The following is a 16,504-nucleotide window of genomic DNA, read 5'->3' as shown; positions in this document are numbered from 1 at the left end:
ACTGGGACTGGGTCGTCTGTTTTTATTTTGGTGGCTTCAAATGCTTTGGGCGCTGTCCCTTACAAGCACACCTGCTGTCAGCAGGTGTTGTCCCTTATAGCCCTGGAGGTGGCCGGGGCGCTCCGAAGTGGCCCTGTCCTGGCTCTCACGTCTGCGGGGGCCCAGCTTGAGTGAGGGACCGTGGGGGGCTGCTTCAGCCGCCACCGCCGCTCTGCACCCTGTCGTGCTCTGCGCCCTGTCGCTGGCCCCTCGCCCACCCCTGCCGCATTCACAAAGCAAGTCTGCCTTTTTGCTTCTTTGCGGACATAATCCAGACCTAGGGAAGCGCTGCGAGAGGAGTACCAGGAATCCTCAGGGACGCGTCACACGGGTTTTCCAGAGGTCAGCGAGCTGCTCTCTCTGCTTTACCCTTCTTCCCCCTCACATGGGCTATTTTCTTTCCTGAGGGTTAGGAGTGAGTTGCAGATTTGATGCGCTTTATCCCTAATGTTCAATTTCCTAAAACCAGTTCTCTTCCCTACCCGTGGTACAACGATCAGAATCAGAAATAACGTCCATGCGGGGCTGTTTTCTGCTCACTAGAGCTCCCTGAGGGGCCAGCATTGTCCTTGGAAGCAAAAGAAACCCCAGATCACACGTTAGGCTCCACTGTCAGAGCTCCTGGGTCTCTAACCTTGGTGGTTCCTCAGTCCATTCCTTTTCATCTCCTGATCAGCTGGTGGTTTTGCAGACTGGCTGTCAGTTCCCATGTGTGCCTTTGGGCAGGACTTGCTGGGGCGCCTGTGTGTGTCCTGAGCCGGCCCATAGGGCAGCAGGTGGCCTCCGTGTGGCCCATTGTGGTTTGTTACGATGGTGGCTCTGGTGAAAACGGACTCATTTTCCTGTTGTAGTTGCTCAGTATCTTGTGAGGGATACTTTCTTCCTCAGGAAATATCTTAAATTCTCTCATCAGACGGTCAGCCATTGTTTTTGGCATCTTGATGACTCTTGTCTGAGTCTCCTGTTTTGGGGGAGTTTTATTTATTTATTAATTTATTTACTTTACTCAGGATTGTCCGGTTGTGACATTCTTCAGTCTGTTGTTTCTTCTCCGTTTCTGCATTGGCTGTCTGCTGTGGGAGCAGCTAGTTCACAGGGTGGACTCGTGGGTTCTTACTGTCCACCACTGTTACTTGTCCTGACGCTCCCCTTGTCGCGGGCTTGGCAGCGGGAGCCCCTGAAGCTGACCGCTGTGGTGAGGCAGTCGGTCTGAGAGCATGGCCACGTTTTCCGACACAAGTGTTATTGAGGCCCCTGGTCCCCAACTCTGGAATCACCCATTGCTCCGAGAAGTCCTGCTTCCTTGTAATGGAGAGTGACATTTAGGAAGCAGGATCTGGGCGCACAAAATGCGTTTTCCGCATGCACTCGTGCTAAGGTCTGCATGTAGTGCTTGGAGGAGGTCTTTGAGCTCTCCTAACCTGCAGGGAGAGGGACGGGTCGCACCCAACCTTGACAGTGACGGCTTCTGCGAGCACGAGCTCAGGGTGTGTGTCCTCCCCTCTGCCTTCTGCAACGGTGCGTGCACCCTGGTGGCCCGTCAGAGTAGACAGGAAAGCCAGTGAGAACAAAAGATTCTGGGGAGTTTGGTGTTTGTATTTGGGGGAAAATAACTTCTTCAGAAATCGCATTTCATGATTTTCCTATAGATTTTTTTTCAAGGACAAACGAGGAAAGTTAACATTTATTGGTGACTGACTTGACATTCTGGGGCTGCTCTCCTTGGCTGAACTGTTTTCTCAAGAGGTCGCAGTGTGCCTCTCCCCCTAGGGTATGGCGCGGGGGCTGTGCGTTGGGGCTGTGCGCTGGTGTGCGTTGGTTCGCGGGCAGAAACACTAGGGTCGCTCCCTGCCGCTCGTCCTTCCTGCATCGGCATCTGCAAGCATGAAATCGGCTCGTGCTGTAAAAGGACGTTACTGTTACTTTTTACAAATACTCTTTTCCTCTGTCTTGATCCTTCCTTTGGTTGATTTTGAGAATTCTTTTGGCCCATGCAGAGATGCAGAAGCAGTAGTCCAGAGGCTAATGTCGGACGCTCTGAGCCTGCAAGACCCACCTGAATGATCTTTTAATTCAAAGAAGGAAGTCTCTTACCCTCCTTTTCACGGGGACTGGAGGTTTTTGAGATGCTGTCCTTGGGTCACGTGTGCGTCTCCGTGCGGCAGGGTGGGACAAGCGGCTCACTCGGAGTCTTTTGGGGTAGTCCCCAGCTGCTGTGCGCTGCCCGTCCTGACCCCCAGCCTCTCCTGCTCTCCTCGCGGGGCTGCAGGAGTTCCTGAAACCGCACAGGCTGGGGTGGTTCACAGCCGCTCGCAGTATCTTCACTTTCTCTTCGGCCAGCCTTCGTCAGAAACATCTCTGCAGACCTAGGGCTCCTCTCCCGCGAGTGGAGACGGTGTTGTGCTTTCAAACACTTTCCCCCAGCCTGGCCAGCGGGGCCTCAATGTCCTGCATGGTTAGGGGTAGGACGTGGGGGGTTTCTGGTGGGATGCTGCTTGGTGTGGGGCCCACTTTGTTGCATTGTAGCACGTGGTGTCTGCAGACAGGTGGGCTGAGAAAACCTCATGACACTTTGTTCTGCATTTGGTGACCTGTGTACGCCTTCCTGCGTGGACTCCCTCTCCGGGGCTGAGCCCCCCGCCACGTTAGCTGAAACGTGACACGCACTGCCAGGGTGAATTCAGGTGGAGACCACGTGTTTACACTTAGCCGATCCTCTGTTAATGCTCAGCAGTGTGGACTTCTGAACTCTGGATGCCCTCGGGTGACTCCCATGTCAGGGAGAGTAGACATCACGGTTGGAAACAAAGGCATTTGAGGAGGGATGACGTTGATCTGCGAGCGATCCGTGTATCTCTTACGCGTGCCGGTGACAACGAGACCCGTGTCCTGTCACCACAGAGGGAGTCCTTGTGCAAGCTTTGTGTGGCGCTTGTCTCCTGCGGTCGTCCCTGTCAACACTAAATCCTCGCTTCAGGCCTTGGGGTGGTTGGATTTGTCCCAGGTACGTTGTGCAGCAGGGGCCTCCCTGTGCCTGCCCCCGGCGGTCGCTGACTGCGCTCCTCTCGGGGACACAGGCCACCGGCGCACAGAGCTCTGGGTCGTCCGCCAGGACAGCCGTAGAGGCTGACACCCGTCTGTCCGTGATGTGCACTGGGGCTTGCACGGGGCACGCCTTCAGGGCACCCCGGTCCCATCCTGGAGGTGCCAAGAGCTGCCCCCGCATTGTGACAGCCAGAGGTGCCTCCTGATCTGCTCTGGAATACGACGGGCAAAACGCTTTGACCCCAGCACTGAAGGTTATGTGACCTTGAATGCGACCCGTAGGTGAACTATCCAGAGGAAGGTGCACGTGCAGGCCATGTAGCCAAGGCCGTGTGGCACGGTTATCCTGCGTGCCCCGCCTCGGCGCCCTTTCATCCCGGCTGGCCGCCTCCTTGCCTGCTGGCGCCTCCCTGCTCCGGCGAGGGTCCTGTGTCTGCCGGCCCTTGGTGTTGCAGCCTCTGGGGGGGTGCGTGTCACCCAGAGCAGTTGGAGCTGAGAGGGCTTCTGGGAGGAAGTGCGGCTCTGAGCTTGGGTTCAGACAAAAGGATGAGGTCGAGGTGGATAGTGAATAGCAGGCTGGTCTGAGCAGAGGGACCCTATTACGTTGGGGGGACTCCAGCAGCATTGGGAGCATGTCCCAGGCCAACCACGTGGGTCCCAGTGGCCATGGAGTGGCACGGTGAGGTCCCAGGGGCCTGCATGGGTGACCCCAGAAGCCCCCAGGGACTGGATGGCGCTGGGCGAGCAGGACTGAGCTGCGTCCCCGGGATCCAGGGGTCGTCCCCATCCCCGTGCTCCTCTGGGCCTCGCTATGGGGCTCCACCACATGGCCCTTCGGAAAGGTCACTGGCACCCCTTCCTCACTGAGTCCGGCACATCGGGCCCTCAGTGGTTGGTCGACCAGCGTAGGGCGTACACTGTAATGGCAGAGTTCGGTGAGTTTAGACAAGCGTGTGCCTTGGCAGCCCTCCCGTCACAGTGCGGATATCTTGGTCTGGGTGGGATTTTCACCGTGTCTGGTCCGTCCCGGGGGCGCTTACCTCTGACACCCTTTCTCAAGGCGCTTGCTCCTTGGCATATGCTTCTCAGCCTTTGTGGGCAGTGCTCTGGTTGGGTGTTTTAAAATTGACATTCTTTTTTTCTGCCTGTGCCTTAATTGTTGGGGGTCCCCAAAGGCCTGCTGTCTGTATGCTGTGAGATAGTAGCACCTTGGGCCGGGATACACAGCTCATCAGACCCATGCGCCAGCCGTGCTTTCAGCCGGCCGGCGGCTGGTGGGGCCTGCGCTCGCCTTGCTCTGTGCTCCATGCGGACTTAACGGTCCCTTCTGCACTCGGTCCCTGGCAGGTGCGTTCGGGGACGCCAGGAAGGGTCCACACACTCCTGTGTCTCGCGGTTCACACTTCTGCTGGCATCTCTGTCCTGCGGGTACACTGCAAGCCCGTCTGCTCCGCCCACCCCGGGCTCCGTTCCCAGCACCACCTGTGGGCTCCAGAGCTGCTGGTCCCCAAGCTGCCACTTTTAGCACGCTCTTCGCTGGGGGATGTGAAGCCTGGTGCCCCTCACCGGTGTGGCTTGGCCTTGCCTCTCCCGCCACCCTGCCTGCATCCTGTCTTGGGGGGGGTCGTCCTAGAAGTGTTCTGCCGAAGGACAGTTAATGCTCTAGAATTAGTGGGGTCCCCCTTGAATCTTGGTGACGTGGGTAAGAAAGATTTCTGAAGGACACAGAACATCTGATAAGTTGAACTTGATCAAAATACAAAACCAAACCTTCAAGAAGCACCTTTAGGGAAAATGAGAAAGCTGACTACAGGGCAGAAACGCACCGCATGGAGTGTGTCGACCTGTTTGCCGCTTGACCTTGAGGCACCGAGTGTGTCTTCAGGTTAACATTTTAGGAAAGATGGGCAAAATCCTTTTAGCCAGTTTCTGATATTCCTGAAGAGAGTTCTCCGCAGGCCATGTTTTAGAGCAGAAATGAGTGAAGTGAGTAAACGCAGACCGTCTTGTACGTTTTGCATGCATGTGCTGCGGGCACAGAGGAGAGGCAGCGTCTGCGGGCCTGGCCGCCGGGCCGTGAACCTTCCGTCTCCGTGGCCTGCGCAGCCTTACACGCTCTTACACAGTAGTGGGTCCACAGAGCCTGTCATTGGAGTGCAGGTGACATCCGCATTTGTAAACCCTAAAGAATGGTGAATGGCCCAGTTTACTCTCTTTCTTATAAAACCTACCCCCAGGGGCGCCTGGGTGGTTCAGTGGGTTAAGCCTCGGACTTTGGCTCAGGTCATGATCTCAGGGTCCTGGGATCGAGTCCCACATCGGGCTCTCTGCTCAGCGGGGAGCCTGCTTCTTCCTCTCTCTCTCTGCCTACCTGTGATCTCTGTCAAATAAATAAAATCTTTAAAACAAACAAATGAACAAACCTACCCCCAGCATTCCAGGGGGCAAACCGCAGATTTTTGCCAGGTTCCAGAAGGCCTGACAAACCTTCAGAAACCCGCTAGCCAACAGACAGATGGTAGACACCTTTGACTTTTGGGCAAGTGCAGTCAGTCCCCTTGCCGGCTCTGCTGTCTTCCCAGACGGTCACCTTCCTGGGCCTGCTGCTACCCTCCTGCGTGCAGGCGACCAGGACGGGCAGGGGCGCCGGCAGGACGGAGTCGCAGTTGCAGGCTGTTTGCAAAGTGGGCTGCTCTCTGGGAGGGTGTGTCTCGTGTCTGAGGGAGGGCTGATTTGGCAGTGCCCGCCACAAGGGCCGTGATATGAGAGGCCTGGACCCCGGCAGCCGCTCAGAGTGGGTCGTGTGGGGTCAGAAAGGAGCGAAGAGGCTGTCGTGCTTCTGAGCGGGGGCTGGGCTTGGTGGGGCCAAGTGCTGCAGAGCCAGGCCGGCGGAGAAAGTCAGCTGGACCGTGGTCCCAAGCCAGGCTCGACGGCCAGCTCTGACACCCGCGGCCCAGAAGCTGCTGTCACAAGGCAGGAGAAGTGCAGGCTGCCCAGTGGAGGTGGGCGGCAGTCGGCGGGCACGGGGGCCACGTCGGGGTTTCTCCTGGAACGTAGATCCCCAGCGTTAGGCCGGCAGGAGCCTGGAACAAGAAGACATCTTTGAGCGGCGCCATGCAGATGGGAAGGTTTCTGGGTAGGGGTGCCGTCTGCTGCAGGGGCGGCTTCCTTGAACACCGGGGAGACAGGCAGAGTCTGGGCGGTGGCGTGCGTGTTGGGTGAGCACCTCCCTGAAGGACGCCAGCACCTGCTACCTGAGTGGCGCTGTGGTTTGGGGGCAAGCATGCTGCTGGGCTGCAGACACACAGGGTGGCAAGCCCTGGGCCCAGTCATCGGGCACTTAGTGCGTGGTCGTAGAAGACGGGGCTGCCGGCCTTGGCCCCTCTGTGAGCCCATGGAAGGCCTTTGTGGTCCAGAAGCTCTGGGGCAGTGTGGGGGAGGCAGGAGAAGTGCATGGCACTTGCTGGTGGGCTCAGACCTCACAGTGTCTGGTTTGTGGCCTTGGCGGGGAAGCACCCAGAAAGGCCCCCCTTCGTAGACGCTGGCCTGCCAGGTGCCTGGGTGCCCCAGGTCTGGCGAGGAGGCTCCGTGGGAGCAGCAGGCTCCCGTGGCACCGTTGCCAGCCCCCAGAGCTCCGGCTTGACGCTGGTGCTCTGACCACACAGCCTGGCGGTCTGTGCCGCTCGCGTATGAAGGAAATGGCCATTTTTGTATTGGTAAAAGCCAGTAGCACAATAGTTGTTCCAGAAAAATCCCAGTGACTCGTAGCTTCTCTGTAGACTGGGCACGATACACGGGAGACGTCCATTCTTGTCGGTCGCCTAGGGCGTGCTGCTTGTTGTAGGAACGCGCGCGCCTGCGCGCCGTTACCAGAAGCACGAGACACCGCTCCCGCACGCATCCGAAGTCGAGCGTTCTCCCGGTCCCGTCTCCTGGCAGTGCCCCCGGTTCTTCCAGCTTGGCCTCCGCGGCTGTGTTGTTTGCGTGCGAAGCCCCCTCTGCGTCACAGCCGGGGAGGCGGAGCCGCAGCGTGGGGGGCGCCACCTGCCAGGAGCTAGGTGGAGGTCCCTGGGAGAGCTGGTCCCAGACCCCGGGCTCTGCGGGCGCGCGGGCTCCCTTCCTCACCGGGGACCGTTCTCTCTGTCTCCAGGTCGGTCCTGCTGCAGCTGGAAGGATGTAGCCACCCGGTTGTCATGAAAGGCTTGTGTGCCGAGTGTGGCCAAGACCTGACCCAGTAAGTACCGGCCGCTCGCGGTGGTGGCGGGGCCTCTGGGCCTGAAACACGGTGACCCACAGCTTTGAAGGGGCGGCCCCCCTGGCGGCAGATGACAGGCGCCTCCTTACCGGGCGAGTCAGGTCCGACTCCCTGGGAGGCGTCCTTTCTGGTTTTAGTTCCGGAAGCCCGGGCGCGGCGGGTGTGCTTTCCCCGTGCAGCCAGGCCCCATGCAGCCAGGTCCGCTGCACGTCCGCGGTGGGCCTGCACCTCACAGCCCCCTGGGCTCCCCCGCCCCACTGCCGGGCTCCCTCGCCCGCGTTTGCTATGCAGAGTGGCATGGCCAGTCCCTTGTCACGTTTCCGTGCGGCCATCACTGCTCATTTCCGGTGACCTCGGGGAGAACTCTCCCGCCTGCTCTCAGCCCGCAGGCCGCACTTGGGCAGCTGGCAGCGGGAGGAGACCCTGCCCCGGCCAGCCCTGGCTCCGGAGTGGGGGTGGGCCTCTTCGGCCCGGCGCCCCGTGTGCGTTGTGCGGCGAGTGGGTGGGTTCCGGGGGTCTGACGCGGTGTGCCTTCCCGTGTCTGCAGGCTGCGGAGCAAGAACGGGGGGCAGCAGGTGCCTCTGTCCACGGCCACGGTGTCGATGGTGCACAGCGTCCCCGAGCTCATGGTGAGCTCCGAGGTAAGGCCTGCCTCTGGCAGAGGTGAAGCCCGAGAACGTTTCCTAAGCACAGTGGGGCGCCTCGGGGGGGACCTCTCGCCCCGTGTGGAGAGCGGCGCGGGGAGGCACCAGGCCTTTCGTCAGGATGGTTTCCGGGATAGCCGCTGGGGAGACGGGCAACTGGGGTCACCTGACGTCTGCCTGCCGTACGGAAGGAAGGCTGCGCTCATTTCTTTCCCAAAGGGATCTGCCTCCTAGGGAGGCCCAGCCCCGCCAGCCCGAGTCCGAGCTCCCTGGGGTGCTATGGCTCCCGCGGTCCCATGGCCAGAGCCGGAGGCTGAGAGGGGCTGAGGGGAAGGTGTGTGCCCTGCCGTGTGCAGAGCAGCTGGGCTGGGCACAGGCAGGAGCAGATGGCCGCCTGTGACGGGAGAAGTGTCAGGTCCCCCTGGCAGGGCTGGGGGAGTGGACGGCGGGGACTCACACACACACATGCCGCGCGGTCCTCAGGGGCAAGCATACGGGGCAGCATCCTGGAGCCTGCAGGTGGTGTGCTTGTGAGTGTCGTTGCTTCGCACGCGTTTTGAGGGCCTCACGGGCAGTGCTGGTCGAGGCGTTCTGACCGCGCTGTCACGGGCCAGGGCTGCGGTGCAGGGGTGGGGGCCGGCAGGACGACCCTCCCACAAGTGCTGGGGACGCCGGGCCCTTCCTGTGAGACCGTTTCAGAGCCGGTGACACGTTTCTCAGTGTTGCAATTGTCGGGTCTGGGCTTTGGAATGGTACGTACCAGCTTTATTTTTGTGTGGGCAAGACAGAATTTTGACCTCCATGAATTACTGAGCTTTAAACAAATGTACATACGGAAAAGCATGTGAGTGAGTGAGTGAGCCGGACACAGACAGACCTGAGAAGCTGGGGCATGAGAGGAGAAAGGGTCCCCGCTGCTGCTGCCAGGGCGGAACTCTGGCTGGCCGTGTCCGCGGCCCCTCTCAGCTGCAGACGCGGCCTTGCCCTGGCTGACGGAAGCGGGACCAGGAGCTCGTCTGTGGCAACGGAGACCGAACTGAGAAGGCAGAAGCGATGTGCACCCCGAAACACGGCTTGCGGCCGGGGCCCCTCCCCAGCGCGAGTCCCGCGCTGGCCCCATAGGCCACCATGGGCCACGCCATCTGCAGGTCTCTCCCGAGGCGAAGCGGTGTCCGCAGCGCAGCAGGAGGCTGAGGCAGCGCCGCCGCAGCCCCCCGCCCGCCTGGTGCCCCACAGTTGGCCGCTCTCCTGCCTCGCCACCGGCCTCGTCCCGCAGCGCGTGGCGCTCAGCCAGTCCTCACTGACCAGCTGCTGCGGTCCGCTGCTTTCTCGTTGGTTAACACTGAGTTAAGGGATTATGTTCAGAAATTCTCGTGTCACAGAGGTGGCTCGAGGTGGGGGGGGGGGGCAGGCCGTGTGCCCCGGGGGCTGTGTTAGCGCGCAGTGGGGCTGCCGGCGCTATGGGGCGGGGAGTGGCACAGCCACTGCCCTGCTTCCTTCTGTTTTTCCTGACAGAATCGGATTTGGTTCTGGACCCAGACGTCCACACTTCATGATCTTCCTTTTCATTCCGCCTGCAGCAAGCTGCGAAGCTGGCGAGGGAGGACCAGGAGCGGCTGCACCGCAACAGGAAGCTGGTGCTCATGGTGGACCTGGACCAGACGCTGATCCACACGACAGAACAGCACTGCCAGCAGATGTCCAACAAAGTGAGTGCCTCCTGGGGCTGGAGCCAAGGCCTGTGCTGCCGGGCTCGCGTCCCCGAGCGGGTCCCCCCGGCAGCGCCGGCGCCCACTCCCCGTCTTCCTGGTCACTCGGCCCAGCCATCGCCAGATCCGCGCGTGGCTGGGTCGTTGGGAGGGTTGAGGATTTGGAACCTGGAAGACCTGAGGCCCCCGGGTTAGGTGGACAACAAAGGAGGGACAGTCTTGGTGGGGGCAAAGAGGTGGTGTTGGGCCTCCAAGGACAGCTGAGATACCGGGTCTGCACTCAGGAGCCTGGAGGGAAGGCCTGCAGGGCCCCGCGGAAGCGGATTCTCAGAGAACTAAAGGGTCGGGGACCGTCCTTAAAACCTCCACATTCCGCCTCTTCTGCTCGGTCCAGACGCTGAGAAGTTGACGTTCTTCTGGCCTTTTGGAAGGCGCTCAATAGCATCTGTTCAGGTGGCTCTCCGCGGCCTGGGACCAGCTTATGCCCTCCTTGACAAAGGAGGCCTCACCCACATGGAAACCATCGTTTTCAGAATCCTTTGCTGTCGGGCAGTCGATACACAGACTCTGGGTCAGACATTAGGCCGTCAGCAGGTCGGCACCTGTGGCCGAGCCCCGCCGGAAGGCCTCTGACGGGAGTGGCGAGGCCAGGCCAGCAGGGGGAGTGGAGGGATGGGGGAGGTTGGGTCACAGCGCTCGGTGACCGCTGTGTGTCACCCGGGAGTCGTTGCAAACGTGGCCGGAAAGCAGTTTGGCTTTGTGAGCACGTGCGGTGATGCTGGCGTCCCTGGGCCATCCCCATGGTCCCGCATGCGGCAGGGTCCTGCCGCCACGCTGCTGCCCGTGGCAGTGAGCAGGGACGCTCTCCGCTCAGGCCCGGTCCCCTCTCCCGAGGCAGCCTGTGCCGTTCGGCGGCCTACGGTGCGGTCCGAGTCTGTGATACGAGCGTGTGACAGGAGGGGTTCGGAAGTCCTTTGGACTTTGTCATTCCTGAGAACTCTGCTTTGCGAGTGTGGCAGCAAGTTGGAGGACCTTGCGCAGAGAGAGAGGGTTGCCGCGCGGACGTGCCGGTGTGTGTGCTGGCCCGCCAGCCGCGGGTTTCCTGCACCTTTGAAGTTGGCGCTTCTCATTCACTCCACAGAAGTTGGGACTCGCCGTGGCATGCCTGTTGCTCAGCTTGTGTGATCTACACGCTGAAGGCGCCCTCCCGCCCGCGCAGACAGGCCGAGGCTGCAGCTGGCCCTGGGGGATTCCGACCTTGCCTCTGCCCCTGCCCGGCCCTCCGGTGCCACCCTGGCCCGCGGCAGCTAGAAAGGCGTGTTCAGTTCTGTTCTGAGCTTTGGAGATCCCAGCTTGTGTTTTCAAGGACGTTTCTGCTGCACCTGTGCCGTAGGGGACCGTGGCTCTGATCCCACGTGTGCATGTTTTCAGAGAACAGCCGCGTCCTGGGCAGGTTGACTAGTTCACAGCTAGTGGAAAGCCACTTAGCATCTGGGTCGCTTGCTTTTGTTTTCAGTTCAGCATATTTTTACTGAGAAAGTTAATGATAAGCAGAATGAAAAGGATCAAAGTTTAGCTTCTTTAGGAAAGTGAACTTAACTGGTATATTCATCATACGTAAGCAGGTTGGTATCACTGATTCTGTGCGTCTGCTGAAGGGGGCTTAGGATACCGTGTCATCTTTTGCGCTGTGTTTGTGGGTTCATAAACTAGCACTTACGACAGCCGAGGAGCGGGACTGAGTTTTGTCGTTTGCCTCCATCACGGCCTCGGGAGGACGCTGTCGGCGGGTCACTGGAGACCTGCTCCGGGTGACCTGCTGTGGCTCAGCTCTGCCGAGGCTCCTGATTGAGCAGGACGTGCACATCCTCACCCTGGGACGCTTGCTTTATCCTTTGCCAGGAGAAGACCGTAGATGAAACAGCCGAAGGGTCTGGCGACGTCGCTGAGGCCGTGGCAACAGGGTGCTGTCCTCAGGGGTCCTTCAGCCACCAAGGCCACTCAGTCCCCTCCGTGGTGACCTTCGGTGTCTGTCGTGGGTGGGCGCCCTGCGGGGTGCGGCCTGGGGGTGTCGTCCGGCAGCTTCTGGCTTCTCACCAGCATGTGTGTTCCTCCAGGGCATCTTCCACTTCCAGCTGGGCCGGGGCGAGCCGATGCTGCACACCCGCGTGCGCCCTCACTGCAGGGAGTTCCTGGAGAAGATTGCCCGGCTGTATGAGCTACACGTCTTCACGTTCGGGAGCCGGCTGTACGCCCACACCATCGCAGGTGCGCGGCTCCGCCCGCGGTCCCCTGTGCGGCCTTGAGCTTTGCGTGAACATCGTCCCTGGTGGGTTTGGTGGGCTTCTTGCAGGTGGAGAGAAGAAACCCAGCTCTCGCAAGCTCAGTTCGCTCTCAGAGCTGGCCGTTGCTTCCCCAGACGTGTGGCTGCTTGCACTCTGGTCGGACGCATGCTGTGGGCCGGTCCGAAAGTTGCTCAGGACTGCGAGTAGGTGGAAGAGTAGAAACTTCTTACGTGAGCAACGTCAGGTCGTTTAGCTCATTGGTTTGGAAATCCCCAGGAATCAGGTTGCTGGTGTCTGTCCATACCGGACAGTCGGAGCACAGGCATCCTGGCTGTCTCTTGTGCGCGATGGACGCGCTGGTTTGGCGCTGGAGCTGTGCTAGGCAGCGTGTGTGCGGAGCCCTTCTTGGGCCAGGAGTGGTGCGTGCTGGTGGCAGTGCTGCCTGGGGACAGCAGGGCTCCAGCCCACTCTGACTGTCCACGAATGTTGGCCACGGCACCTCCGTAGTCATTCCACAGTGGCCACATTAAGTCCTTCTTCGTGGAAGTGTTTTTACTGGGGTCTTGGTCTTTTTTGATGGAGAAGTGGCTTTTGAATCTTCCTTGAACACATAGCACCTTTGTCATCTCCACGAGCACGGCGGCCGCGCACTGGAGTCCTATCATCTCGGGTTTGCCTTTGCTGAGTGGCAGCCTGGTGTCCCCACTCCATGCCAGTGACCCGTAGCACCCCAAGGCAAAGGAGTGGTTGGGTCCTCGGGTGCCCCCTTTGGGCTTTGCCTCCTGGCCGCAGGATGATCTGGAGCCGTGGTGTCTCTCCAGATCTCCGGCAGTGGGGCCCACGGAGAGGTAGTGAAGATAATACTGATTTAGGGAGAAGGGCCTGGGGTGCCGGGGACCTGGAGGCCGAGAGGACGTTCCCAGCGGCCCTGGGGCAGTCTGCCTGTCTGCCTCTTCCTTGTGTCCGGCTTCGAACTCCCGCGTCCCAACACCTGTGGACACGTCACAGGAAGTACCCTCGCCACAGGCCAGGGGACCCATCACTGCCAGGTGGCTGCCTTTTAGCATTGGCGACCGCGTTGCGCCCACCTGAGGACTTGGGAGGAAGCTGGGGCCCCTGGGATGTGTGCCCGGCGTGGCTCTGAGGGGGGTCGGCCCTCAGAGAGGGTCGCTGGCATGGAAAGGCCTCGGAGTTGAGTTTGGAATCGGTGGGTTTGACCGTGGACGGAGGAGGCTGGAGGTCCTGCCCTCCTGGTGTGTAACCCCCACGGCTTCTGTAGCTTCCTCCTCCTGTCAGGTTTCAGTTGGGAAAGTTACCATTTTCGTGTATGTTTTCAGTATGATTAGGATAGATCCGTTTTTGTTACAGTGAGTAAGAGGTGGGGTGCTTTTCGTGGATTGGATCGTAGAGACCAGCCCCCGAGTGGCATCCGTGTCCACACAGAATGTGTGTGTTCTTTAATTAGTAAGAATGCGTGTTTGTAACATTTCCTGTGGGCGCGAGCGGTCTCTGTGGTAAGTGCTGCTGGCTTGGGGACCCCACAGATGTTAGCAGCCGGAGGTGGCCGCCCTCCCCTGCTGTGTGGCCGGCCTCGCGTGTGCAGACACCAGAGCATGGGGCACCTTCTCTCCGACAAGGCGTGAGTCAGATGTGTGGTCTCGGGGTTCTGCTGGGAGGTGGACGGGAGGCCAGCCTGCTCAGCATGCTGGCCGTCAGCAGCGGGCTGCGTACGTGGGCTGCCGCGTCTGCCGTCACGGCGCTGACAGGGTCTCCCGATGTGCAGGGAATATGGTCGGCTTGTCGGGGTGAGCAGGACAGGCTGCCGGGCGCCTCGTTCCCTGCCTTGCTTTGCAAACAGCCCAAGGCACAGGGAAGCTGCCCACAGTGGCAGAACCGGAATTTTGGGGCCCAGCCCCTCGTATACGTGCAGCATGGTGGGTAGAAATGATGTACTCATGCGTTTATTGTCCCCACAGACACCACGCCCCCGGGGAGTGATGTGAAGCTTTGTTTAGTCCTTAGGTCCTGAGCTCAGCCAAATTCCAGGTCATGTTAAATTCAGCAAATGGTTAGTGAACAGAAGCCCTTAAAGATGTTAAGAGGAACCGTAAGTGAATCATGGTCCTACCAAGAGAGACTAGAGCGTTTGGTGCCAGTATGGGACGCTTAGTGTCCCAGTGTCGTGAGCAGAAGGGGCTTCACCGCGCACAGAGAGGGACATCAGCCTGTCACATGTCTGACCTTGGTTTTGTCTTCTTTTCAAAGGCTTTTTAGACCCCGAGAAGAAGCTTTTTTCTCATCGAATATTATCGAGGGACGAATGTATTGACCCATTTTCTAAAACGGGGAACCTCAGGTACGTACTTACTTCGTTGTGTTCGCGAGGCGGCTTCCTGCCCAGTGTCCAGCGGACAGCGCGTGTGGCCGCAGTTCTGTGCTTCTCGGCCCTGTTCCCGCTTCGCACAGCACCCAGAACCCTGCTGTCTTCTAGCTGGGCTCCTTCCTCCCCCAGTTCCCCCAGTGTCCAGGCTGTGCTGGGCTCCCTGGCGGGCTCCCAGGGCATGTAGCCAGAGCCCCACAGGTTGAGGGTCTGGGGAGGGGAGTGAGAGCAGGGCTGGAGCAGCGGGGAACGGGAGGTGACAAGCAGAGGGGCCGAGAGCTCCCGCAGGTGCAGGACAGCGGGAAAGGAGCGGGTGTTGGTGTCTCACAGTTGTGTTTCCCGAGGAGCTGCTGCTGCTCCTCTTAGTTTGTTCCCAGATCCAAAGTCACAGCCCTATCTGCTCCTGGTTCCGTTCCCTTAGTCACCAAGTGCCCTGTGAGTCCTGCCCTCTGTGCTTTCACAGTGGGCGCACCTCCCCCGTCCAGAGGCTCTTACACATGTTCACTCTGTCCAAGGAATTTCCCCATTTCTACCCAGAACAGTAGTAACCCCCCCCCCCCCGAATGCCCACTCTCTCTCCCTCCCATCCAGCACGGTGTCCGCTGTAACGCGTTCCCGTGCGTGTGTGTCCCGGCGATGTTTGGGCACTGACACTGGCCTCTGGCCTTCCGCCGGAGTGGACCATCCTCCCGCACGTTGCGTGTTTCAGATTTAGGGTGTCCACACGCGCAGGCACCTATTCAGAGCCGCAGGAACCAGGAGGAGAATCTGAAAGTCTCTGCTTCAGAAACTGACCTAGTTAGCATCCGAGCACGTGGACGAAGACAAAGGAACGTGAGGGGTGTTGTCAGTCATGGAGTCAGGGAAGCTCCCCACGGGGACAGCGCCAGAGGGGAGCGGCGTGCTCCCCAGCGGGCGTGGGTGGCCAGCCTGTGGCGCGTGTAGGTACAGCGCCAGCTCTTCTCTCTCTCATCTGGAGTTCAGTGTGCCAGAGAGCGTGGGCTGTGTAAATTATTGTAGCTGCTTTCTGTTTTACTTGAGGGGAGCAGGCTCGGGAGATACTGTTACTCCTGGACACGTGAATGTGTTTTCTCGGGTAGTCCCCGCCATTGGCAGGTACAGGATGGAGCAGTGGCAGGCGGGCCTTGGGGTTTGCTCCCAGCTCCGAGACAAAGTCCGCATTGAATTCTGAATGCTGCGAGCTGTCTGAATCCCGGAATCACGGATAGAGAGTTTCATGAGACCATGTGAGGGTAGCAGTGTGTGCCTACATCTGTCAGATGGCTGACCCTTGCTAGCATGCCTGCCGACCCCGTACGTTCTAGTAGCTTCTCTGGACTTGAGCAGAGACCACGTGGGTCCTGTGCTGCAAGAACCCACTGTTTCTTACAGAGGGCTGCCCTCCTGCCTTCACCAGGAAAGCCTCTCGTCGTAGAGTGGACGCCTGCAGGCCGCCCACAGGCTCGTCTCCTGCGTCTGTAAACGTACTGGGATGGGGCGTTTTGTGTGTCCGCTTCCCTGGACGGGACATGGTCCCCAGACGCTAGGCTCTGGCTGCAGCCCCATCAGGGGCAGCGCCGTGGAGAAAGCGCGATCGTGTTAACGCTCCTTTGTCTGGAGCTGAGCAAAAGACCTTCAGCATAGTTTCCATCCGTTTCCGATAAATCTGCGATCTGCTCGCTACCTGTCGAAGACCATCGTGACTTTTAATTGATTCGTCACTGTTGTCGTGAAGTGTGCTAGTTCTGGTTTTTACTTCTAGAAATCTCTTTCCCTGTGGAGACTCCATGGTTTGCATTATTGATGACCGAGAAGATGTCTGGAAGTTTGCCCCCAATCTGATCACCGTGAAGAAATACGTCTACTTCCAGGGCATAGGGGACATCAATGCCCCCTCTGGGTCTCGGGAGTCCCAGGCAAGACGGAAAGGTGAGGACCTTCCGGGCGGCGGAGGAGCGGTTGGCACAGGCTTCCCGCCGCTGCTGCGGCTGCGTTGTTTGTTTCCTCCTATTTCTGTCCTTACAGGCTGGTGCTTAGTTAGAAGAGTGAAAACCAGGATGTTTGCTTTCCACTTTGGTTTTTGGTTTTCTTTTTTTGTTTTGTTTTTGAATAGCATTAACCTAAACGTTTTTCCAGTTGGACGAAGA

The 16,504-nt window shown here is 59.5% G+C and overlaps 1 protein-coding gene across 4 annotated transcripts in view; it reads left to right on the top strand.

The window, feature by feature from the left end:
- CTDP1 (CTD phosphatase subunit 1) overlaps nt 1-16,504 on the top strand; it is a 51,867-nt gene that overhangs the window by 4,251 nt on the left and 31,112 nt on the right. For all 4 annotated transcript variants that reach the window (XM_059138725.1, XM_059138728.1, XM_059138726.1 and 1 more), the window contains exons 2-7: nt 7,235-7,318; nt 7,887-7,980; nt 9,564-9,692; nt 11,810-11,960; nt 14,243-14,333; nt 16,120-16,286. In XM_059138725.1, coding sequence (XP_058994708.1) covers nt 7,235-7,318; nt 7,887-7,980; nt 9,564-9,692; nt 11,810-11,960; nt 14,243-14,333; nt 16,120-16,286 — 716 coding nt within the window. The remainder of the gene's footprint in view (nt 1-7,234; nt 7,319-7,886; nt 7,981-9,563; nt 9,693-11,809; nt 11,961-14,242; nt 14,334-16,119; nt 16,287-16,504) is intronic.

This window comes from Mustela lutreola, chromosome 11 (assembly GCF_030435805.1).
Source record: "Mustela lutreola isolate mMusLut2 chromosome 11, mMusLut2.pri, whole genome shotgun sequence".
In the NCBI taxonomy this organism is placed as follows: Eukaryota; Metazoa; Chordata; class Mammalia; order Carnivora; family Mustelidae; genus Mustela; species Mustela lutreola.
Note: the sequence above shows the minus strand (reverse complement) of the source record. Positions and strands in the feature narration are given on the sequence as shown.